The sequence below is a fragment of the Opisthocomus hoazin genome, chromosome Z (assembly GCF_030867145.1).
Source record: "Opisthocomus hoazin isolate bOpiHoa1 chromosome Z, bOpiHoa1.hap1, whole genome shotgun sequence".
Lineage (NCBI taxonomy): Eukaryota > Metazoa > Chordata > Aves > Opisthocomiformes > Opisthocomidae > Opisthocomus > Opisthocomus hoazin.
This window is the reverse complement of record NC_134454.1, coordinates 72,705,030-72,731,307: the sequence shown is the minus strand read 5'-3', so window position 1 is coordinate 72,731,307 and position 26,278 is coordinate 72,705,030. Positions and strand designations below refer to the sequence as shown.

At 43.1% G+C, this 26,278-nt stretch overlaps 1 protein-coding gene and 1 non-coding gene across 2 annotated transcripts in view; one reads left to right on the top strand and one right to left on the bottom strand.

The window, feature by feature from the left end:
• Positions 1 to 26,278, top strand: part of PARP8 (poly(ADP-ribose) polymerase family member 8) — a 117,686-nt gene that overhangs the window by 38,957 nt on the left and 52,451 nt on the right. The window contains exons 3-5 of the mRNA XM_075411223.1: positions 19,190 to 19,227; positions 24,385 to 24,474; positions 25,798 to 25,868. Of these exons, the coding sequence (XP_075267338.1) occupies positions 19,190 to 19,227; positions 24,385 to 24,474; positions 25,798 to 25,868 (199 nt within the window). The remainder of the gene's footprint in view (positions 1 to 19,189; positions 19,228 to 24,384; positions 24,475 to 25,797; positions 25,869 to 26,278) is intronic.
• Positions 12,651 to 12,723, bottom strand: TRNAK-CUU (transfer RNA lysine (anticodon CUU)). The gene has a single exon. It is a non-coding gene; the product is annotated as a tRNA-Lys (tRNA).

Genomic DNA, 26,278 nt, shown 5'->3' with positions numbered 1-26,278 from the left:
GTCCCACAGATTCTTTGAGTTAAAGCATGCCCTCTCCTTGCCACTCACTTCCTCGCCTGCGTGGTGTTTTCAGTTCTTGCTTAAGGAAAGGAGGTTCATTTGTGCCTGTGGATTTGAAAGAGGGTGTCAAAGGAGAGGCAAACACAAACAACCTTTAACTTAGAATTCTGCTCTCCTGAGGGCGTTAAGATCCACTGAGGTCACTGGGAGGAGAACAGAAGAGTAGACTCCTAAATTGAATAGTTTACATGCCCAGAGCAGTAGTTGTCTGAACAAGCTATACCCACTTTGTTTTCGTTTTCAGATTTAGATTTAGACTGTAGTTTCTGCTTACACAAACACTTTGATGGAAACAAATATAGCTCACTAGAAATACATTGTGTAAGTTGTTGATGCCTGTTTGCCTGCTTTATTAGGCACATTTACAGTATGCTGCTGCATTTCCATTGCTCTCCTGATCTAATAAAGTAAATATAGTACATCAAATGCAATTAGCGTTATTTCACACTTACTCGGTAGTAGATCCAGTGTCCTGCAGGATCTGCTTTTTATTTTTAAAACAAATCAAATTAAATGTTGTTTCTCTGTAATTTTGTTTCTTTCTAATTACCATTTTGGGAGGCAAGTGGTTTTGATCTTAGAAAGATGTAGTGTGCATTACTGATGTTCATTAGGTTAGAATGACACAGTGAATTCACAGAAGGTGAGGGACAACAAATTGTTCAGAAGATAGAATTTATATTGTAATTTGTCATTAAAACTAGGATTCATTAGGGAAGTATATCATACAAAAGCAGTTTTCTTTTCCATATTTTAGTGTGATTTGTGTTGCAAAGGATGTTTTCAAAAAGCAGTAAACAGAGGATTTGCTTGTCTGTAAATTAAAGTCACTTAACTGGCTCTGTATGAGTTTTCTTCCAATTTTGCTTACCAGTTTTCTATAGCGCTGCTGTATCTGCAAGCTCTGTATTGGCTTTCCCACTGCTGAAGAGCTTATGGTGATACTAGGGTCGGTGCTTTTGGCAGGACTGTGCAGGAGTGCTCGTGCTCAGTGAAGTCTAGTATAAATGCATTGTCCTAATTTTAAGAGGTATAGCGATACCTCTTAGTCCCAGTGGAATTACCACTTGTTTCTGTTGCCTCTTATACTACTTACAGGACATAATGTTAGTAAGATTTTCAAGCTTTTAAAAAAATCGAACTGATTACTGCTCATCTAATTCTATGTGTAGCATGTTTAGCAAATGTGAGGTCAGTAAAATCCCCTTGCTCTTGGAAGCAGTGACAGTTGAATGGTCAACTGCTATGACTAGTTTGGTTGAATTTCGGTAAAAAATGTATAGTGGGTGTTCCAAAAGTAAAACTCAAAATCTGTATTTTATTGAAAATGCATAGCAGTTACCTTCATGTAAGCCTTTCTACTCTGTTATTTCAGAAAGGGAAGTGGCAGCTTTTGCAGTTTGCAGAGGAGCAAAGTTGTGCTGTCTGTGCTGGTCGGAATTTCTTTGCACGACATATTCATGGTTGGATATACCTAGCTAAATTAGGCAGGTAGTAGATGTAATATTTTGATTATAAATATCTGATGACTTGAAAAAATGTAACAAAAACTCCGTCAACTCTGAACCTTCTATCGGGATTGAAAATACCTGTATTTGGCAGGAGTCAATCAATGTGAAAGACTCATACCCTGTGGATAAAAGTAGTTTTGCTTTGGAGATCTTGTATGAGAAAGGATGGTCTTCCAGCTGGTGCCTGTGGTAGAAAAGATCTCTTGTTGTCCCCCTTTGACTGTGTGAGCTGAAACAGTTCAGTGTCATTTGGGTATTTGTTTCCCACCTATAAAACAGGAGAGCTATCAATGTCTTTCCCACCAAGGCATTGTCCCAGCACTTTTGATAGTGTTTCCACAAGTGCTGAGGCCCAGAGAGAATGCAGCGGAGAACAAGAGAGAAAGGTATGTCTTCTGGTGGTCCAGGGAAAGAGGCTTATTTCTGTGTCCAGCCAGAGTTTTGCTGCTGAATAACATGGGAGTTGAAATAGTCAGTGTGAAGTTGTTATGTGATGTTGGGTTTTTTGATTGATTTTTTTGTTGTTGTTTAAAACCTTGACATTTGTTTACTGACATCACTAACCACGTTCTTGTCAAATGTTTTTCATTACGGCTGCTTGATCTGATTGAGTCATTTAGGTTAAATTTAGGTTAGATTTTACTTTGAGCACTGAGGGCCCTATCCTGCAAAGTGCCGAGCATCGTCTGTTCCCACAGCCTTCTCAGTAGGAGCTGAGAACACAGCATGCCCCTGGAGGTGTCCGGTCCTTGCAAGGCCAGATCGTGCACACTCTAGAGTAATTTAAAAATATGATGAAGCTTTTCAAATGCGTTTTGATTAATACGTCATGTTCTCTCCCACAGTAATAATTTCTGTGCCTTAATATATCACTGTAAGTATTTAGTTAAGCAGTAAACTCTTGCTGTATTTTCAGGCCCTCTGCTATATGTGTCCTGGTGTGAAAGGAGACTGCTATTTTTCCTTTTAATTTCTCCGGTGCAAATAAGTGATGCAGCTTTACTGTTCCATTTCACCCCAGGCAGTAATTTCAAACAGTTATCCCACTTCTCTTGGGCTTAATGACGCTGTCAGATGATGGAAAGTCAGTGACCTTTCCGAATGGAGTGAACTATAATCACTGTGCCACCGAGCTCCCGGTTTTCTCTTCTGGAGGAGCAGCCTCCGCAGTAGCCCCGTGGCACCTGTCGGGGCTGTGAAAGGAATGGGGGTGTTTGTTGATCAAGATGCTCACCTGACTCACATCTCTGATACCTCTGATGATAAACGATTGTGTGAGCAGGTGAGCAGTTTGACCCATGTCTGCTGCGAAGTTTTTCAAGGATTTTTTTTGAGGAGGTTAAAATGCAGTGTACCTACCCACTTGGGGCAGTGTTACTGAAGGTTTTGCTTTGTGAACTCTTCTCCCTCAAGAAGAACCTGAGACTCCAACCCTGAAACTAAAAAAAAAAAAATATTCCAAAGTGTTCATATTTATATTATTTTGACTCTGCCTCCTTTGAACTATTTGCAGTTCAGTTACCCAGTGCTGTGTATGTTTTATGTATTCTGACAAGCCTGAGAAGACAGCTTGGATCTTGGTAAAACTGGCCCAGGTTTTAAGATGTAGGTATCTGAATCAGATTTTTTAATCTTTGTATTTAGGTTCCTCAGTACAATGGCCTCAGTAAACAGGGTGGTAAGCACTTGCAGCTGCGTCACTGCTTCCGTCACTGCTTTCTCTGCAGCCTTGGGCACTGCTGGCTGAACAGTTCTTCAAGTCACTGCAAGTGTGTGTGGCATCAGTGAAGCATCAGGAAGGGAGGAGTTATTCTTTGGTGTTCGATCCTTGTTTCATTCTGTAGGTTGGTTGTGTTTGTTCTCTATATACCATCTCATTTTTCTTTACGTTAGTCTGCATCTCTCTGTCTTTACTAAAGGCTCTGAGGAGATCTTCAGATTAAGAGCTCTATTAGTGAAAGACTTACCGGTTTTAATCTCGCATTGGCAGAAGACTGAAGTTTTCTGGCCATGTTTACTTTCATTCTCTAAACTTACTGGAGATGCTTAATAATGGAATGTCTGATTACAAAACTTACCACTTACAGGTCTTTTCGCATTTTCAGGATGCTTACCAAATTTTGGTGATCATTTTGGTGGCGGAGTGTGCTGAACTGTGCAGACAGAGCAAGGAATAAGGAAGAGGTGAAGGCAGTACGTCGTCTCTGACATTTTTTTTATTGTAGATCTGCTGGTGATGAAGCTGAGGCGAGAGTAAACCTTAACTTTTTTCTAAGTCAGTGAGAGTTTTGCCTATTGTATTTCATGGGGCCAGGATTTCACTGTGTATTTTAGGAGCATGTACCAATTTTGAGTACCTTAGCATGAGTGTTATTTTAACAGTTTTTCAAAGGTGTTTACATGTTGGGCTCACAAAAGGTGCTTAGGTAGCCGAATCCCTTTTAAGATACCTAAATTTCTATAGAAATCCATGATAAAATGGACATTTTTATACCGTTATGAGTACAATGATTTCTCTAAAGTGGTGGATATATACTGATGGAATTTTCAAGGGAGTATAAACAGTTTAGGTGTCTAGCTGCCATTTCTGCACAATTATTGTTGCCTAATTATTTTTAAAATCTGGACTATAAGGCCTTATTTTTCAAAACTGCTGATGATTCCCGCTGATTTCTGTTGGAAATGTAGAGGTTCAGCACACATGAAAGGTAAATAAGTGTCTAGAAAGCTTTGTAGTTGCCGATCGCCGTTTGAAAAGGTGTGCATTTTTCCTTGCTGGGAGGCATATAACAAGTCACTGTAACGCAGCTGAGAATAGAGCTATCTCTGCCTTTGCAAGAATACAGGAGCTTCCTAAGCCAGTGCTTCATCTGACATGTAATTAATTTTTGAGAAGACAGGGATCTAATTAAGACTAGTGGAGGGATTTTTTAACTGTCTCTTTACAAATTAAAATGGTATTCAAAATCTAACTGCATGTTGGGGTAGGGTACTACAATAATCTATTGGTATTTGTTCTGTAGTTTGCATAGCATTTTCTGTAGGAATGTCTGCCAGACTACGTTCGGGTATTGGACATAGTATGAAATTAGTATTCTGTGAGCAGTCATGCATCTAGAAGCATTCTTTGGCCCAAGAAGAGCCCATGTATTCAGAAATTGATGGGCTGTTACTAAATATGCCTAAATGCAAAAAAAAAAAAGTACAGTATGCTTTCTATTGCATTCTGTCATGAAGAAGAAATCAGAGTGTGTGATATTTAGGAACACCTAAAATTCATGAGAAGTTGGTGGAAGAACTGTTGCAGATCGTAGCTAATGTTGCCACTTTACATGTATAAAAAGCACTTGAACTGAAATTCTCTGCTCCTATTATTCTTCACGCTTTCGAAATATAGTACAGAGGTATGCTTTGATTTTTTTTCCATGAGTCACATGGAGAGTTGTCAATGTCATATTCAACCTACAACTTTGTTCTCCGAGCTACTAGCGAGAAAGGCAAGTAACATTTTACTCATTAATACCTTGTTGAAACTAGCAATGGGAAACATATTTGTTAGTAATGTGGCCAATGAAATTTTTTTCCAGTAAGTTTGCTTAAGCTCCTTTTCTGTCCTGATTTTAAATGGCTGTTTCTTTAGCCCTCTAACCCTTCCCTGGGAGACTAATTCACTGTTTAATGGGGTTCTCCATTTCTGTTTTTCAGCTAAGTTAAACTTTTTCCTTGAATTTCACCTGAATACGGCTTGCCGTTTTCCCTTGGGTCATCGTGTAAATATGATATCCATCTTCATTTTTGCACTGTGGAAAATATGTCTCAGCAGGCATCACATTTGCTACCACACTTGCTCATTGATTTGTCATACTCAGTATACGTAGCTGTCTGAATCCATTTAAATGTTTTTTCCCCACTTGCCTGTTCTGCCAGGTTGGTGATTGTTGCTTGATGATTCTTGTACTCCCCCCAGTTTACTGACAACTTTCTAATGGTAAGGACACCCAGGACTGAATGTTGTATTTAAAGTGCACCTGTGCCCTCAGACTGAAAAGGTCTTACCTGAAAAGAAAGGGGGAAAAAAAATCATCTGTTCGTGTTGTCATACCGTACTGAGTTTTCCATTTTATGTGCTGTTTATGAGTGCATGGTACTCGTGACTGTGGTATGGTGGCAGAGGTGCTACGCGTGTGGCTCCAGGGGCGAGAGTTTGACCCGCTCTTGTGCTTCGTGTTGTCCCTTGCACTGCTGTGATTCTTGGGTCTTTTAGGCTCAGGGGGAAAAGCCCGCTGACATTGCGGCTAGCTGTGTAGCACCTCCTTTTGTGTCTCTAAGCACAGAACATAGTGTGGTTTTGACCGTGTTACTGTAATGGGACATCAGGATGAGCCAGCCCCTCAGGTCTGCAAGCAATCTTTGCAGCTCTGTGACACTGGAGTCAGGAACAGAGACTGTCGCCTTGGATTAAAAGGTTTGCAGGATGTGGGTCCACGGTGTATCATAATCTAGCAATTTTGAGAAGTGCTGGATACTGCCTTACTAACTTGACCAGGAGGCTGTGTATACCTGTAAGCAATAGATAAATAACTTTCTGTAGGTATGCCAGCGCTCCTGAATTATGTGAATGGACTATATTGGCATGAATAAACTGGATTGGGCAATTTCATAGGTAGCATCTATTGAAAATCTTGCCCTATGGGATTTTGTCATTTTGGATTTGTGCAAAAATATGCACTTTTATTGAAGAATAGTCCTAAAAGCTATAGTTTGATGTTGAAATTCTGTATTTGGGAGTTTTATATTGGGTTTGTACTGATGTTAATGCAAGCTGTATGTATGTAACTTACACAAAAAAATAGTTTAGTCCATAAATAGAGTATTTCAACTATACTAAGAAGTACTGGGGGCTTTGGGGGGGCGCAGGCACGGGGAAGGGAAAAACGTAAATTCTGTGAGGTGCCTCAAAGAACCGAAGGGAAAGAGTATTTTAGTTTGTTACGTTTTCCCTGCACAGCAGTGGCTGTTGCATACCTCATTAGATAAACAAGCAAAATGCCAACTAATTAATGAATGTGTGGAGTAGTCTAAGAAGGATGCCTAGGACTTTTCTCCTTTGCTGAACACTGCATGTAAAGAAGCCATTCCACTTGTTAGCAACACGATGAAGTTAAACAGTTCATGTCTCCAGGGATTTATATGGGCTTTATTTTTGTTTTTAATGATTGCTAAGATGGTGGAATTATCTGCTAAAATGATGGGGTAAAACTTCCTATGACAAGGCGCTCTCTTCTGTTGCTTGGGTCATTGTAGCTGTTTATAGTTTTCAGTCTGCCTTGTGTCTCTGCCTTGGGATCTTGGTTATTTCTTTTTGTATCTTTTTTGTTTTGTTTTGTTTTGAAAGATTGCAACATAGGCTTTGTGCAGTGGCTGGACAAGGGATTTCTGTTCAATTGATCTGAATTGACAACCGAGTTACTAGAATTAAAGCCACATGAGCCTCAGAACTGCTTTCCGATAGGAACAATGTGGACCAAAACCTCATGGCTTCAAGATAACTCTTAACTGGCTCAAAGAAGAGTTTGTCATGGTTGCTTCTGGCAGCAGTGGTTCAAAATGAACCAGAAAGAAGCTGAAGAGAGGAAAAACTTTCTTCCTTAAAAAATAAACAGTAGAAAGCATATGGTCGAAGAAGATGGACCCAACCCTGGAGGTGGAAATAAGGTGCCAGAAGGCCGTGATTATTATATTTGCTGCTCTGGCTGCAGCGGAGTTGGGTCAAGAAGTTACTGCCCTGAGTTTGTTTTGCCCCTGTGTCCTGGGGAAAATTGAAATTGGATGCAGAGCTAATGGGGAGGACAGAGGGAGAGTTCAAACCAGTGAGGTCAGCGGAGAGAAGGAGGAACGCAGAAGAGAGGTTTAGAGAGTGTCCGTGTCAAGGGGAGGGAGCTGGGCCTGCTGAGGCAGGGTGGCTGCAAGGTGAGGTGGCTTTTGTAGCTCTGGGTGAGATGGTCTAATTCTGCTGTGGTCTGATTGTGGACAACTTGGCTTTGCACACGTAGCCATATTTTGACCTAACTCTTGCTAGAATGACACAGAGCATGCACTTCTTTTTTTTCCCTGAGTGTCCTTGATTTGCTTGTTTAGTAATTGCTATTTTTATTTTTTATTTTTTGGAGTGATGATTAATCCTGTAGACTTCAGTGCATTTACTAGAAGTTGCCGTGCCTTTTTCATTGGATGCTTTGCAAAAGGGAAATTGTTGAGCTGCAGCCTTCTGTATCCCCTTTATCTGAATAACACGCTAAACCAAGTGGGCCTTTATGAATAACATTCACTATTTGATTCAGATCACTTTGGTTGTGTGAAAGCACAGTAGCGCATAGCATTGAGGTAATGTGAATTTGATGAGAAGATATGCCGTACACTCCAGCTCCAGCATCACTGTTGTGGCTTCAGGATGCGTGATCCTGGGATTTGTACTGTGATAGGTAAAAACTGCAGTTTAAGGCATGGGAAACAGTGTTACAAATTGATGTAAAGAGGTGAAACTGGTTCTTTTGCTTTTTATAAATGTGCTTTGTCACAGTATCTTCTGCTTTGCTGCCTTTTTCAGTTTTCGTAGATTTTCTTTTTTGCCCTGGAGATTCAATTTTGGGGTAATACTTTGCCTGGTAGTATAATCAGTTTGGACTCTGGACTCCATTTTAACTTGCTTTGAGAAATTACAGTAATTTCACATGCAGGTGAATCTGTTTGTTCTGTACCAAAATGGAACAGGTTATTCTGAAAAACAGCAATTATGTGGTGGATCCCCATCTAGTTGATGAATTAGTTCTCAAATGCACGTGGACCTTTGCAGAACAATCTTTCTTAAAAAGGAACAGCTATGGTTAAAACACATTGGAAAACACTTGCAAGGGGTCCCCTGTGAGTAGAATTGTTACTAAGCTTAAGGCTGTGGGTCTACGTTAATATTATTTCAAGCAATAAGAAGTTTACTTTAAAAACTCAGAAGCAGTGAAAAGTGAGAGCTCTCACTAATTTCTCATATGGTGCTTTACTGCTTGTTAAATAACAAAAATTTCACTAGGCTGGTTTCTAGTATGAAGCTTAGGAGTTGAGCAACATACATACTGTACGATGCCTTCTGCAAAGGGTCTAAGCTGGATAAAACAGAAATAACACAATCATTGAGGCTTTGTTTACACCCAAGAGTTTAACCGTGTGCATGTAGCTAAAGCAATATAACTGAACCAGCAAGGATGATGGTTGGCTGGTTAGAATGTGTTTATGGGGATGGAAATAAATTTTAGTGCTATAAGCTGTATTTATAGCAATGTAACTGCAGTAGGGTGGTACAGAGGAACTGCATTGCCAGAAGGAAAAATCACATCCCTCACTGGAATAATCATGTTGTACTTCTGTGTGGGGGCCAGGCCTAAATTAATTCCAGTTGCATTTCTGACTACTTCAGTGAGGAAACTGCTTCAGTAAAGGCTTTCTTTGGCTCTGAGAGGATTTAACACCGAAAGGAGCTGAACATCTGCATCTTCACTGAAGTCTGTACTGTTTAAGGTGCTGTGAGCCATCACAGTCCTGTGTTTCTGTCTTGGCTCTAAATCTCATTGAAGTCAGTGGGAAAATGCTTGGGTTGCTGCAGGACAAGAGCCTCTTCAGAGACCTTTGTTAGCCTGGTGTATCTTATTTTCTGACAAATCAGGTGCACAGTCAGCAGGAAACAGTTATCCTGAGTGCAGAAAAATGTGCCAAAGGGTGATCCTATGTGACAATCACAGGGGTGAGCTGGGACACAAAACCAAATTTTGTTCTGTTTGGTAGTTCTGTTTCAGCTTTGTTGCTTCCATAGCCTGCACATAACTAACATAAGATTACAAGCCCAAGCAAAGCACAGCCACCTTTCTCTAGGGGCTCAAAGAAGCCATTTATTCTCCCTGAATATGAGTTTAAATATGTGTGAGAGGAATGGGCTATCTGAAAGGCTGTTCCCCTGAAAGCTTTCTCTGGCATAATACTTCACTAGTACTTCTCAGAGTACGCTGATCTGGGGACACTGAAGACAGGCAGCACAGAGATCCCAACGTGCTGAACATGTGAATTTAGATGGAAAGAAGACAATTAGACATTCCCTTTTTTGGGAGGGGGGTGGAACTAGTAATGTAAAGAATTTCAAATTAAAAAAAAAAGCATAATAAACTAATAGTTCTGCTGAGTCGATGACTAAACTAAGTTTGTTCGTTTCCTAAACTGAGTCATCAGTGTTTGTAGAAAAACTACTGGTTTATTTTAATTGGAAGTAAATATCTCATTTTCAGGCATTTTGTTCTTTAACCTTTGGTTCACATCTCCTTTAAATGCTTTTCTCTGAAGTGGCAGCTCAGGCTTATGAGATTCCAGTACTATTTCCGACATACCACCATTTAATTTTGGTTTGGCAGATGATAAATTTTCTATTAATGCTTTTCAGATGGAGGTGACATCAGATTTTGGTGGCAGTTTTTTTTTCTGTAAGGAGACTCTTTATTACTGGGATTACAGAATAATTTTACTTCACATGATTTTTACCTGACCTTTCTCCTCTCTGATAATATTCATCTTAGTAGTGAGACCACTGCTGGATTCAGTGGATCAGACCCTGAATTTGCTTACAGTCATTACAAGATCTGGTTTGAGGCTATTTCTAATCAGCATCTTCATGAACCTTTTTGTTTTAGTTCCATCTCACAAGACCTACAGTATATATTTTTCCAGTGAGTTTCCATTTAATGATGCTACAGCTGCTACTGCCACAGATACCTTATGATGAAGAAGAAGGAAGAGAAACACACTTACATTGGGTTTCTGTACGTAGGCTCACAGAGTAATTGTGTGGGCGGGATCACCTGTGCAGAGTACCTGATCCACGTCCCACTCAAAGCAAAGTTAGCTTTGAAGTTGAGTCCAGCTTCAAAGTTAGATTAGGTTGCCGAGGGCCTTGTCCAGTTAAGTTTTGAATGTCTGCACTGGTGGAAATTCTGAACTTCTTCAGCCCCTACTCTTGTTCTCAACATGAAGAACTTTTTTTATGTACATACATGGAATTTTTCTGCTTTGCTGCAGTTTTTAAATTGGATTGAGATGTTTTTTAAATTAGCATAGGGAGTGAGTTTTAGAAAGACTTTTCTTTTCTTGGAATAAAAGTCCATAGTTGAAGATAACCTTGGATAGCAATAGTCAGACAAACCCATACACAGCAGTTCTGGAGGCAGGAAAGAGGTGTGCAAGCAGCCGATCTAAAACGGTAAGACTGAAGTAGCTCTTTCAGTAGTAGAAGGAGGAACTCATGGTTAAAAACACATCTAGAAGATGGGTTTCAGTAAGAACAGGCCCTCAGTGAACTTCTTGTGGGGGTTTTTTTGGTGATGGGGTTGTTTTTTTGCACCACAGAATAAAATTCTCCACACATGACTGCACTAAGATACACATCTCCTTATTCTGGAATATTTCCCTATTTAAAATAGTGTTATTTTATGCCATGACAGATGAATTAGATTTAAATACCCCAGTCTTTAAGGAAAATGCTCCAGGATGGGGGGGATACAGATGCTGCCTATTCCAAATGTCTGAAAAATAATTAAAAGAGAAAAATCACAAAATGTTGAATTTACACAGTGATAGGATTTAATTCTTGCTTTACTGGGGCTATGAAGTGTTGTGTGGCTAAATCTGTTGTCAGCTGTAATAAATGCTCTTTCTGCTTCAACTTATGTGAACATTTGCAGCTGTTGAAGTCAAACAATACATAAAATGAATTATGCTAGAATGGATGATGTGCAAAAACAGGTGACAGAGTTGTGCGGTAATAGATTGACTTACGGAAGAAAGTGTGAGGGACCTACTTTGGTGTATTGATTGCCTCCTGCAGTCATTGGATTGTGGAAGTGGAGCTCATTTAACGGAAGTCCTTGAGAGAGAAGAAGAAAAAAATCATACATGGTTTTATTTTATAGTCTACGTGGAAGCTGTATTCATGTAATTTAGAAACTGAATCTGTTTCCAGCAATGTACAATGTGTACCTAAATTTCTTGATGATTGTGCCTTTGTCTACTTAACTCAGTACAGTTATGCTGAACACACGCTATGTGTTACTTAAATGTGTAAATTGACACATACAATTTATAGGATTTAGATGTGGAAAGAAGATGAATTATACAACAGAAGGCTTTCAGTGTGCTGCAGAGTTGAATGTTTTTAATGCAAAATGAAGATGCATATTAACCTTAAAAAAAATCAGGACTCAGTGGGTAGTTAGATAACTGAGCAGACCATCATGTCCATTTGTCCTGCTCTCAGCAGTGAATTTAGTGAAGCTCTCACTGGCTGGTAGGAAAAGCACATGTGGGCTGAGCTGGAGGACCAGGATGATGTGTTTGTATGATGAAACAGATTCAGGTAATCCATGTAGTGATGCTGTCCTTTAGTGTGACCGTGGCCCTTTCAAATTTGATTTGAACTCAGCTTAACAAAGAGGTACAGTTATCAAATAAAATTGCCACAACTCTTATAAATATGGAGTTTAATTGAGAGGAAGGAGCCCAAGCCATTCAGAGCCTTTGCTGAGACTAACAGGAACATACAGAAGTGCCCCAGCCAGCGAGAAAGGCTTCCTGTCCTGGATTTGGCCAGGACAGGGTTAATTTTCACCGGAATCCAGCAAGGGGCACAGCCGGGGGGTGGGGGCTGACCCCACCTGGCCAAACAGAGCCCGGTATTCCGTACCATGTGACGTCACGCTGGGTTCCGGTGGGGGGGGGTGCGCGGCGGGAACTCACTCGCGGCTCAGGAGCGCGCGGCGCTGGTCCTGTCCAGGAGAGAGGGTCTGTTGTGCGAGTTTGTGTCGTATTTTCTCCTTATCTCTATCGTTGTTGTTGCTGTTCCCTCTGTTTGCTGTTCTGTTAAACTGCCCTTATCCCGACCCACCAGTTTCTGCCTGTTTCTTTCCATTCTTCTCCGCACCCCGGAGGGGGAGGTGCGGCCGCGTGGCGCTTTGGTTGCTGGCGGCAGCCGAAACCAAAACATTACTTTGGCGCCCAACGTGGGGCTCGAACCCACGACCCTGAGATTAAGAGTCTCATGCTCTACCAACTGAGCTAGCCGGGCATTAAAACTGCTTTCTCAGATTTTCTTAAATTTAGTTATACGCATTTTTTCTGTGTTGAGTAGTCGCCGGTAAAAAAAAAAAAAAAAATTTCTGACTTTGATGAAGTGGCTCTGCTATGTAAATCCGTACTTGCACTATGTGTTCATTGCCATGCTGTTCATCATGGCTGGGAAAAAGATCAGGATGATGATTTTCCTCTACTGTACGATATCGACTTATGACATGATAACATCAATGTGCATGAAATTAGGCTTCTATTTGCATGCAGCACTGCGGTCATTTCCGTACCTCGGATCCTATTTCTTAGAATTTGTGAATAATCAAACCCAATCTGTGGGATGCTCAGGGCAGCACTCTCCTATTGTTCTGTCTCCTGAATGGGTTTTGGATCTTGTTTAGGGTTAAACAAGTAGTTAAGAACATCATGCAGAGACCTGCCACGGGGCTGGATAGCTGTGAGTGGCTGGGTGTGTGGGACAGCATGGGCAGGTGTCTAGAGCAATGGGCACCCGTGGTGTCTTTTAAACTCACCCCTGAACAAATACATAATCCGGACAATCTGGTAAAATATCTGCAAAAAGTGTGCTGCCACCCTGGGAACTCCAGAGAGACACAAATCACCACAATGTGCTGGGGTCTGGCCCACGCCTACCGAGCTTCCCTGTTCAACCTGATTCAGTGCCCTTAAAGGGGAAAGGGTGGGAAACGAAGCGGCAGGCGCTGCAACTGGCACTGCCCCCCCAGCCGGCCCTGCAGCCCCTCCAGCCCAGCAGGCAGTCACAGCCCCCCCGACCGGCACCGCCACTGCCACAGCTGCAGGGTCTGCCTCAGTTTCCCCGGAGGGCACACCAGCTGCTCCAGCCCCAGCTCCAGCAGCAGACATCGCTGCTGAGCCCAATGACCAACCTGTGCCAGTAGCAGTCGCCCCTGTAAAACTAAAGAAAGACGCAAAGAGAGCAGATTGCTCCGGGAGGGATGACAATGACCCAGGGTCATTGCGGGAGACAGAGACAGAGATCATCACCCGGTCCCTGTCCCTGAGCGAGCTGTGAGACATGCGGAAAGATTTCAGCCAGCACCCTGGCGAGCACATTGTCACCTGGCTGCTGCGGTGCTGGCATAACGGGGCCAGCAGCTTGGAATTAGAGGGCAAGGAAGCCAAGCAGCTGGGATCCCTGGCCAGGGACAGGGGCATTGACAAGGCCATTGGAAACAAGGAACAAGTCCTCAGCCTCTGGAGGAGACTTCTGTCAGGCGTGAGGGAGAGGTACCCCTTCAGTGACGATTTTGTATGCTATCCTGGCAAGTGGACCAATATGGAAAGGGGTATTCAGTACTTGAGGGAATTAGTTGTGCGGGAGCTGGTTTACTGTGACACAGACGATGAGCAGGTACCCACAGACCCAGATGATCTCCAGTGCTCACAATCCATGTGAAGGAAGTTTGTGCGGAGCGCACCATCCTCATAAGCCAACTCACTGTCAGTTGTAAACTGGAAAGGTAAAGAGGCACCAACAGTGGATGAGGTGGTTGTCAGACTCCGGCAATATGAGGAAAGTCTCTCTTCCTCCCTTGTCTCAGCCGTGGAGAAACTGGTCAAGCGACTAGAAAGGAATATGTCCTACTCCCCACCTGTACGGGCCAGTGTCTCAGCTATTAGGGGCAAGCATTTCTCTGCTCAGGAGAGGGAATACAGAGGCTATACACCCCGGGGCACCCTGTGGTTCTACCAGGGTGACCACGGAGAGGACATGAGGAAGTGGGATGGAAAACCCACCTCAAGTCTAGAGGCACGAGTACATGAGTTGCGAGGTAAAGCAATCACAAAAGGGGATTCTGTTAGGAAAGTGCCGCTCCAGTTTCCAGCAGCCAGCTCTCCAGACCAGGTAAGCAGTTTGACCTTGATTCCGATCCTCTGGAGGGGACCTCCAAGTCATTTTTACAGCAGATGAGCAGCAAATTCTCTGACGAGGATTAGAGGGGCCCTGCCTCCAGCCAGGTGGAGGAAAGGGACAACCGTGTCTATTGGACGGTGTGGATTCGGTGGCCTGGCACGTCAGATCCACAAGAGTATAAAGCTCTAGTGGACACTGGTGCACAGTGTACTTTAATGCCATCAGAGTTCAAAGGGTCAGAGTCCATTTGTATTTCTGGAGTGACAGGGGGGTCCCAAGAGCTGAGTGTATTGGAGGCTGAAGTGAGCCTCACTGGGCAGGAGTGGCAGAAGCACCCCATTGTAACTGGCCCCGAGACTCCGTGCATCCTTGGTATAGACTATCTTAGGAGAGGGTATTTCAAGGACCCAAAGGGGTATCGGTGGGCTTTTTGCATAGCTGCTGTGGAGACGGAAGAAATTAAACAGCTGTCCATTTTGCCTGGTCTCTCGGAGGATCCTTCCGTTGTGGGGTTGCTGAGGGTGGAAGAACAACAGGTGCCAATCGCAACCACAACGGTGCACCGGCGACAGTATCGTACCAACCAAGACTCCCTTCTCCCCATTCATCAGCTGATCCGCCAGCTGGAGAGCCAAGGAGTGATCACCAAAACTCGCTCACCCTTTAATAGTCCCATATGACCAGTGAGAAAATCTACTGGAGAGTGGAGACTGACAATAGACTACCATGGCCTGAATGAAGTCACACCACCGCTGAGTGCTGCCGTGCCAGACGTTCCAGAACTTCAATATCAGCTGGAGTCAAAGGCAGCCAAGTGGTACGTGACAATTGACATCGCTAATACATTCTTCTCCATCCCTCTGGCAGCAGAGTGCAGACCACAGTTTGCTTTCACCTGGAGGGGCATCCAGTACACCTGGAATCCACTGCCCCAGGGGTGGAAACACAGTCCCACCATGGACTAATCCAGACTACACTGGAAAAGGGTGAAGCTCCAGAACATCTGCAGTACATCGACAACATCATTGTATGGGGTGACACAGCGGAGGAGGTTTTTGAGAAAGGGGAGAAAATAGTTCAGATCCTTCTGAAAACCGGTTTCGCCATTAAGCGAAGTAAAGTCAAGGGACCTGTGCAAGAGATCCAGTTTTGGGGAATAAAATGGCAGGATGGGCGCCGTCAAATCCCAATGGACGTCATCAACAAAATAGCAGCTATGTCTCCACCAACCAGCAAAAAGGAAGCACAGGCCTTCCTGGGTGTTGTGGGTTTTTGGAGGATGCACATCCCAAATTACAGCCAGATTGTAAGTCCTCTGTACCACGTGACCGGGAAGAAGAATGATTTTGAATGGGGCCCTGAGCAACGACAGGCATTTGAACAAATTAAACGGGAGATAGTTCATGCCGTAGCCCTTGGTCCAGTCCGGTCAGGGCAAGATGTTAAAAACGTGCTCTACACCGCAGCCGGGGAGAATGGCCCAACCTGGAGTCTCTGGCAGAAAGCCCCAGGGGAGACTTGAGGTCGACCCCTGGGGTTTTGGAGCCAGGGATACAAAGGATCGGAGGCCCACTATACTCCAACTGAAAAAGAGATTCTGGCAGCATATGAAGGCGTTCGAGCTGCTTCAGAAGTGGTGGACACTGAAGCACAGCTCCTCCTAACACCACGATTGCCGGTCCTGGGCTGGATATTCAAAGAGAGGGTCCCCTCTATGCATCATGCCACCAGTGCTACGTGGAGTAAGTGGATCGCGCTGATCACCCAGCGTGCCCGAATGGGAAACCCCAGTCGCCCAGGAATTCTGGAGGTAATCATGGACTGCCCAGAAGGCAAAGATTTTGGAGCATCACCACAGGAGGAGGTGACACGTGCTGAAGAGGCCCCACTGTATAACCAGCTGCCAGAAGATAAGAAAACGTATGCCCTGTTCACGGATGGGTCCTGTCGCATTGTGGGGAAGCAGCGGAGGTGGAAGGCTGCTGTATGGAGCCCTACACGACAAGTTGCAGAAACTGCTGAGGGAGAAGGTGAGTCCAGCCAGTTTGCAGAGGTGAAAGCCATCCAGCCGGCTTTAGACATTGCCAGTCGAGAGAAGTGGCCAGTGCTCTATCTTTACACCGACTCTTGGATGGTGGCCAATGCCTTGTGGGGGTGGCTGCAGCAATGGAAGAAGAACATGGCAGCGCAGAGGCAAACCTATCTGGGCTGCCCCATTGTGGCAAGATATTGCTGCCTGTCTGGAGCAGTTGGTTGTAAAAGTCCGTCACGTGGACGCCCACGTCCCTAAGAGTCGGGCCACTGAAGAACATCAAAACAACCACCAGGTAGATCAGGCTGCTAAGATTGAAGTGGCTCAGGTGGATCTGGACTGGCAACATAAGGGTGAACTGTTTATGGCTCGGTGGGCCCATGACACCTCGGGCCACCAAGGAAGAGACGCAATATACCTATGGGCTCGTGACCGAGGGGTGGACTTGACCATGGACACTATTGCACAGGTTATCCATGAATGTGAAACATGCACTGCAATCAAGCAAGCCAAGCGGGTAAAGCCTCGGTGGTAAGGAGGACGATGGCTAAAATATAAATATGGGGAGGCTTGGCAGATTGACTACATCACACTGCCACAAACCTTCGAAGGCAAGCGCTATGTGCTCACAATGGTGGAGGCCACCACCGGATGGCTGGAAACCTACCCTGTGCCGCATGCCACTGCCCAGAATACCACCCTGGGCCTGGAAAAACAAGCCCTGTGGTGACATGGGACTCCCGAAAGAACCGAGTCGGACAATGGGAGTCATTTTCGCAACAGCCTCATAGACACCTGGGCCAAAGAACACGGTATTGAGTGGGTGTATCACATCCCCTACCATGCACCAGCCTCCGGAAAGATCGAACGTTACAATGGGCTGCTAAAAACCACTTTGAGGGCAATGGGGGGTGGTACTTTCAAAAACTTTGATACTCATTTAGCAAAGGCCACCTGGTTGGTTAACACCAGAGGGTCCACCAACCGGGCTGGTCCTGCCCAGTCAAAACCTCAGCGCCCCGTAGAAGGGGATAAAGTCCCTGTAGTGCACATGCGGAACATGTTAGGGAAGACGGTTTGGGTTAGTCCTGCCTCGGGCAAAGGCAAGCCCGTCCGTGGGATTGCTTTTGCTCAAGGACCTGGGTGTACCTGGTGGGTAATGCGGAAGGATGGGGAAGTCCGATGTGTACCTCATGGGGATTTGATTTTGGGCGAGAATAGTCCATAAATAAATTGTATAAAGTTAATTGTTAAATAACCCTGTCACTGTCTGTTATCACTGTTTTAATTGTTATATTTTGTACCAGTAGCAGCATAGTAAGAATCGTCCAGATTAAAGAAGGATGGACTTTTTCGATGAAAACCTAGCAGAGCACGGCGATGATGGAACTGGACCTGGTTTTCAACAATTGGCATCCAGCAACTTCATGAAGATCAACATCTCCTGCAGACTGTGGGCACGGGCCGCACCAGATACATCAGCCATGAGCTCCGGATGCAGCAAGTGACTGCCCATCACCACACATCACCTCTCCTGCCACGGAAGACCATTATGACAGATGGAGCCTGAAGTCATGGATTAAATGAACTCAACGGACACTTTAGAGTGATGATCCATAGACTAAGGGAATGATATCTGGAGACAGGAGAAGTGGTGGTGATCAGCTGGACAATGGGGGACCTGGTCATGACGTAGATGGTGTGGAATAAGGGGTGGATAATGTCCTGGGTTTGGCCAGGACAGGGTTAGTTTTCACCGGACTCCAGGAAGGGGAACAGCCAGGGGGTGGGGGCTGACCCCACCTGGCCAAACAGAGCCCGGTATTCCATACCATGTGACGTCACGCTGGGTTCCGGTGGGGGGGGCGGCGCAGCGGGAACTCACTCACGGCTCTGGAGCGCATGGCACCGGTCCTGTCCGGGAGAGAGGGTCTGTTGTGCGAGTTTGTGTCGTATTTTCTCCTTATCTCTATCGTTGTTGTTGCTGTTCCCTCTGTTTGCTGTTCTGTTAAACTGCCCTTATCGCGACCCACCGGTTTCTGCCTCTTTCTTTCCATTCTCCTCCACACCCTGGCAGGGGGAGGGGCGGCCGCGTGGCGCTTTTGTTACTGGCGGCAGCCGAAACCAAAACACTTCCGAAGCCACTGAGTCTGGAATCAACCGCAGAAACCAGGTGCAGGCAAAACTGTGCTTTTCTAGTTCTGGTGTTCAAAGAACAACTTTTTTTTTTTAAGAATAACTGCAGATATTGTGAAATATTACTCTAAACTGAAGGTAATGAAGTCTTGATATTATTTTTAAGAAGGTTCAAATCGGGATGCTCCGATTTAGTGACATAAGCTTTCGAAATGGGCATGATGCTTTATTTTTCAGCTGAGCACTTCAAAAGCCGTCAAAATAGCCGTTACCTTCTGTCCTGGAAACTGTCAGGAACCTATAAACAAGCATAAAATAAGACAGGAGCAAAAAGAAAATGTCATGCCAGCAGTTAATGTTGTTGTTGTTAATGCTACTGTTTCTTTTTTTTTCTTTTTACAGTGTATCCTATTCAGTGCATGTCTCTGAGGACTACCCAGGTATAGTGCAACATTCTTGTGCATGACAGAAGTATGAATGCTACCACAGTTTGCTATATTCACATGAGAATATCTGAAAGGATGTTGATGTCTTCCAGATGCATCCTTGTGCTAAATATTTTCCATTAGTTAGATTATTTTCACAGTCATTTCTCCTTTTCAGGTGTCATTTGTCAGCTGGGTCAGGGTGAGAAAACGCAGTTCACAAGTTTACAGAGACCGGAGCTTGTGATGCTCTCTCGGTCTGGAGGCAACAGCGACAGGAGTGAGAAAGCACCCAAGTGCCCCTTGGCAGGGCAGATAAAGCTTGGTCTTTCACCAGGCTGAGCAGCCTGGCACAGGGCCAGCAAAGCATTTCTGCATTAGGCCTTAATGACACTACTCAGGTTCTTCAAGTTAAGCTTGTGGACTGTGCGTTGATGCTTCTCAGGGTCAGTTGGAGTCAAGGGTTTGTGTACAGGTTTGTCCTTAGTAAAGTAAGCTTGCCAAACTGTTCCCAGCCGCTCAGTGCTGCCTCCCTGTCACGCTCTGAGCCAGGCTGGCAAAAGCATGTGTGTAACTGTGCGGCCAGTCTAGACAAGGGGAATTATTCATATGAAAGACAACAAAGCAAAAGCTAGTTTTCAGCTAGCTTGTTTCCCTGATTCCCTTCATGAAGAGACTGCACAGGTACTTCAGGTGGCACAGAGGTTAGCGGAAGCAGGAGAGGGGAACGGGTGCTGTGCAAGTGAAGGTACATGGCAGTACTGTTGGATTGCACCATGTTGTCTATTTTGCCCCTGGGAGTATTCAGTAGTGTAAGTACCATCAATGCTATTAAACCCTTATTATTTTGGCCTTATTTGATCTTTATGCATAACATCTCTGTAATATTTCTAGAAGAAATATTTCTTGTTTCTTTTAGAATCTCTAAAGAAGTGAGTATCTTCTTCACTGATAAGCGGTAGACTGTGTCTGTTGAAATTGGCATCAGCAGTGATGTTAAATACAATGGGATCATCCGTGATGCTAAATACAATGGAAAGAATCTAACAACCTTTATGATTTTTTTTTTTTACCAGTACAAACTGGAGTGAAAACTATGCTACTAATAATCTATTCGACATGTAGTAAGGGGAGAAGCGGAGATTCATGAAATACACAGTCATACTAGTGATAAATTGATTTACTGGTTACAACATTGAGCTGACAATGAAAGGGGGGACAAATAGGTCAAAAAAAAATCTGCATTGCATGTTATTATCAGATTGTTTTATTAAATGTCAGCAATTGATTTATTCATTTCAGGGATTAAGATGTTCATTTCAGGGATTAAGATGTTAAGAAGACACAAAACTTGATCTCTGGAAACCCCTAACTAAGCAGCAAGCTTGGGGCACTGCACCAGCCAGTTGCTTCCACAGCACGAGATCTCATCTCCTGGCAAACTTCTGTCTGAAAGACCTCAAGCGTCCCTTACGGATGCTATTTGCAGCATGCTCTGATGGCCTACAAGCCTGAGTGACTTTGGTGGCTCTAAAACCCAATGAATATTCTCTGCCATCACCCCCTGTATTTTAAAACCAGATAGAATGTGAACATTTTACGCTGTAGCTAACTTGGTGAGGAGGGTGTAAACCAGCTGCACCTGTTTACTGATCAGGGCTTTGGAAAAGCTGATTTCATTCATATCTCAGGCTTTTGCAGTGTCTGTGTTTGCTTTGTGAAGAAGAGGTGTTTATTGTGTTAGGAATGACAATGACTCTTTGCCGTTTTACAGCTTTGGTCCTAAAAATACTCGTTTGACTCTCTTTGTCCTAAATCTCTAACTTAACATTACTGCTGATGACAGCTCTCTTCTCTGGCATGTATTTTAAAGGATGTTTCAGGGACATGTCAGGGTGCGATGGTGCCAAGTCTGGGAAGCTCTGTGCTGATGTCCTCCTCAACTGGAAGACGATCTTCGAGTATTGCTGCTAGATGATAGAGTTCAGAGCAACATGTGCTGATCAAATTAAATTTCTCACAGGATGAGTCTTTACAGGTCAAGGTTTAAGTCCGTTAATGTGTAGCTATACTCACGTTGTGTTATCTGGAGATTAAGAGTGTGTAATACACAATGGATCAAATTTGGGAATCTAAGAGAAGGCTGTCAGAGTTGATCATCAGATGAATTGCTAATGCATGTAATAAATATATGAAAATAGAAAAGATTAAGTTACTACACATAATGATGTTCATTCAGCAAAAAATGATACCACCACAAGTAAATTCTAGATATTCTCAGAAGAGTTTTGAGTATGGCATATTCTCTAGCTCCCTGCATTGCTGTTGTGTATGCAGCATCACCACTTTGGCCCTGATAACAGTGCCTAGCTGTTGCTGAATTGCTTCATAAAGCACCAAAAGATTGCAAACAGCTGAGCATTAAAGCATACCTGTGGGAACTGTAATATGACATGACAACTTTTGACAATGGAAGGTGTTCAAAAGTTTCATAATTACGAGCAAAATCTAAAAATATGCTCACAAAGGCACACTGAATAACTTAATAGGAATAGTGTTGAGAGAGTAATGTCTCAAAGTTATATATACATTGCTGAAATTGTGAAAATATCACTGAAAATTTTAGAGGCAGATAATAACAGTTCCAGCAAAATATCTCTGTGACTATTTTCTCATAACTTTGACACAACTGGGGAAAAATAATGCTCCTAAGCAGCAGTTATAGAATATAACATCAATGAGTAAAGTCCCATTAATATGAGTGCATCATGACTCCTATGAGAACCACTACAGCAGCAGGCATTTTGCTAATGAGTATATGTTCAGAGTGATATGTGTTGGCTGCCGTAAATTTGTAGAGCCGCTGTAGTCTTTTATCCCAGTGATTTGTGAGTTCCACACATGTTAACAGAAACGTGGTTTTGTTAGACCTCACTAGACTGCAGCAGAGACGGAGAGAACCAGTTTGGCAGTGAGTGGTTTGCTGCATCCCTCCACAAGGTCCAGGCACTAGGTCCTTTGCATAAGGGGAGAGGTGGTCCTGGGTGTAGTGTGTTAGAAATTGGATGTTGAAGAAAGCGAACCAAAACCAGTATCTGAATTTCAAGATTCATTAGACTGGTGGAAGGAAAGAAAAAAATCCTAACGGCTGCCAAATAGAAAAGGAAAACAAAAACTTGGCAGTGAAAATCATATTATCCAGCTGCCAAGAAAGAATGACAATGGGCCTAAAAATGTAATTGAAATCTATAAAACCTGTAAATGATCAGTCCTTTTTCCCATATATGTATATCTTGGTAAATATCTATTCTGTACAGCACATATTGTTGTTTTCCTACTTTTCCATACAGCAAGAAGTTCTAGCACGTGGATTTCCTTTCTCCCATCCAAATACATGGTGTTAGGTATATTTACAGCCAGATGGTGGCCGCTGTTATTGCAGCTGATTAGACTCCATAGCAGCAAATTACACTCCCAAACTTGGGAAAGGAATGGGCCAGTGTTGTATATGCCAGAGCCATCCAGCGTGGTGAGGCTGACACTGAAAAGATGGCAGCAAGGTGGAGCATGCAGATGTAGCCAAGGCAGGGGTTCATGGAGAGGGTGAGGTAGCTGTCCTGGAGGCACAGTTCGCAGCCTGTCCTGCTGATAGACAGAAGTGGGAGAAGGAGTGAATGCTGGCAGGTGGCTGGAGGAACCTCATTTTATTCGCACGATGCCGTGGCTCTAAAATGTATCCCTCTGCCAGGCGTGTAGCTGAGCAGATACCGACTGCGCTGATGGAGCAGGTTGCTGTGCCCACTGGAGCGCAGTGCTCCGGGGAAAGCGGTGTCAGCCTCCCGCAGCAATCGCCTGCTCGCAATCTGTGCATGTTGAGCTGGGCGCTAATCACTCAGATTACCTTGTGGGACAGCGCAGGGGTGGAAGTAGGCGAAGGTGCGAGGTGGTGTCAGACCCGGTAGGTGTGTGTGAATGTGGCAGAAAGGCTGTTTCACAGGTGGCAGGCTGGGAAAGCCCCACGCGCCGGTGCAGCTGCCAGTCTCCAACGGCAGCATGGCACATCCGTGCGAGGAAGGGGCTTCGTCTTCATGCAGGCTGCTACGAACCTCTCTAATGCGAAGGACAATATTGCTGAATTTACAGTTCAATTGATGTTAACATCTTTTAACATTTTGCTGGAATCCCTCTGGTCAGAGGCTTTGAGACTGCAGCAGTATACTTAAAATTACATGTGGCTTCACACACTTTGCTGCTGTGGGAACAGAGTATTCGGAATTATGATAGATCAAGTCCTTGTTTCAATTCTCTTATTTGTCTCTTTTATCTGTGATTATCTTGTCAGCATTTCTACTGTAGAGCATAAGTTTCAATTCAGCCCAGATCAGTAGAAAACAAAATATTATTACTTTCACAGGCAGTTCAGCAATTCATGCAAAATTAGCTTCTGCAGATACTACATAAAAACTTGCTGCTCCTTGTGTGTTGTTACTAAACAATTGGTTGGAAAGCAAAAAAAGAAACCAAAACAAAAACACAATATGCACACTCCTCAGCTTAATTCCCCACATTTTGCAAGAGAATTTGGGATAGACTTTCCATATTCATATCCATACTTAATGTTTTTGTTAAGAGGGAGGAATTTTTTTTTGTTCCTGAATGAGGCTCAAGAAAGGTTATCCACTGATTAGACGATACTTGAACAGCCTTGATGTGACTAGGCAAAATGAGGCACAGGTATTTTGCATAATGGGCTGTTAACACCCAGCTCTGAATGCAGCCTTCACTCTGCACAGCAGATCTAGCTCGAGTTTTAGTGTCAGGCGTAGCAAAAAGCATAGAACAAGTCTTCATTTTGGAAAGGGTTCGCTCAAATCCCCCTAAGCCTTGTGGGGTGGTTCAGAGCAGCACTTAGTGTGATTCATGAAGGCCATGACATTGGACTCCAGGGGTTTGCTTGTATAAAATTCGGGTCCGAATCTTCCATCCTGTTCGTATTTTTCTTTTTGTTGGCAATCTGACGGGAAAAAAAGCACACCCGGAAGATCACAGTGGTTGGCTTCCCCAGACATCTGGGGAGTATTTTCTTGGGGTACAGGGGTGGGATGGGCAATGTGGGAAGGGGCTGGCAGAGCACAACTGGACTTCACCATGCAAGACATTTTTCTTTCATAGATAACACTTATGTTTCCAGTTCTGATAACGATGAAGATGTGTTAGTTACAACAGAGCCAATTCCAGTAATTTTCCACCAGATTGCTACAGGTAATCTTACGTCCTGAGTGTTATATCAAGTTGATATTTTGTGAGGAAAGACAACATCTTGCCTGAACTTCAAGGGTTAGATGTTAATGTGTGCAGCTGTACAGTTTGCTGTTTTCTCACAGTCTTGCTGTTGTCCTGCATTTCAGAATAGAAGAAATTAAAATATTTCTTTTGTGGATCAACACGATTGTGTAGGCAGAATGTATTTTATTCTTTTAATGTCTTGCAATCTGTGCGAAAGCAATTCTCCTTGAATACAGTTAGAGGTGCTTAATACTTCCCAATTATAAGTTTTCATGCTCACTTGCTTAAAACTTCACTAAATCTTCACCATTGGGGATAAAACAGCCTGTAACTACAGTTGCCTCTGGTGAATTATTTCAGGAAATTTCAAACAAAATGGTTCAGCTGTTTCACTAAATAAGACTATAGAAAAAAAGTATATTTTTTCCTAGTGTTTTTGGGAACCTCTCATTTGGAATAATTTCCATATTTTCAAAAAGTATTTGATACATGAAAGGGTATGCTTTACAGACATATAGGCACATTTATATAAAATACAATCAGGATTTGTGCATACTCAATAGCGACTTTCTAGATTTTAGCAGCCAAATTCCCTGATGATTTAAGGCTGCAGGAGAAACTGCATAGAGCAGTCTTAATTCTGGCAGTTCTTCAGATAGGAACACTTGACTTTGCAGTCTTTTTATTATTATTACAATGCTTTAGGGCTTCTTTTGCGTAACACAGAATTGCTTTGAATTCCACAGGAAAGCCAATATGATCTTCAGCCTCTGATTTCATTTAAACTGATGTAAATCAAGAATAATTTTACTGAAGTTTGTGCTGCGGCACCCAGACAAAAGCTAGCCATTATAAGTCAGAAGTTTAAGATAAATTTTACGTGCAAATATTTCTGTAATTTAGAAAGAAATAAAGCCTGTCATTTAAAATAGAATAAAAACCTATGTTTTGTATAGAAAACTATCTGATTTAATTTTGCTGAGGGGTTTTGATTTTTCATTCTTTTATGAAGTATACAAAATTAATGAAAGACACTAAATTGTAAATCACGGATTGGGAAAAACAAAAATTCTACATGGATCAGCTGAGTTTCATTTCACAGTTAAAATTATGAGTCTTCTGAGACAGAGGGGCTTCTTGATTTTAGACTGCTGTATTGTAAACTCTTTGATGCTTCTCACATCTGTACCTTTTTGTTCCTTATTTGCTCTACTACTGCAACTGAGTATCTCAAGTCTGCGTATACAAAATTGTTTCACATTTTTCACAGATATTCCCTATTTTCCCTTTTCTTTTAAGAATTAAGAAAAACCAGTGATGTCAACTATTGCTTATCCATAAAATCAAAATTACAGAGGGAGAATGGAGAGGTATGTATTTCTTGTGTTCGTATTTTAACGTAAATTATTTTAAGAAACAACAGTTAAGAATAAAATACCAATGTTTACCATAGATTTCCTATCAAATGTGTGCTTATGCAAACTGTACACATTTACACATTTTAGAAGATGAGCATAGTTCTCTGGGTTTCATATGTGGATTAACCAGTGAATTGCTTAGTTAGGATAGAGGTGCTCCCATCTTAGGAAACACAGTTTTGGCATTTATTTCATTTTTTGCTTAACAGTGGTATAGACCCTGTTTGCCCTAAAAATACAGCTTTCATGGAGAAGTAGATCATGATGCCATTACCTGCTAGCCTCCTCCTGCACATAGGACCACATCCCATTTGTTAGCTCACTTCTTCTTCACGTGGCCTACAGTGGCCCCGATGGAGTCT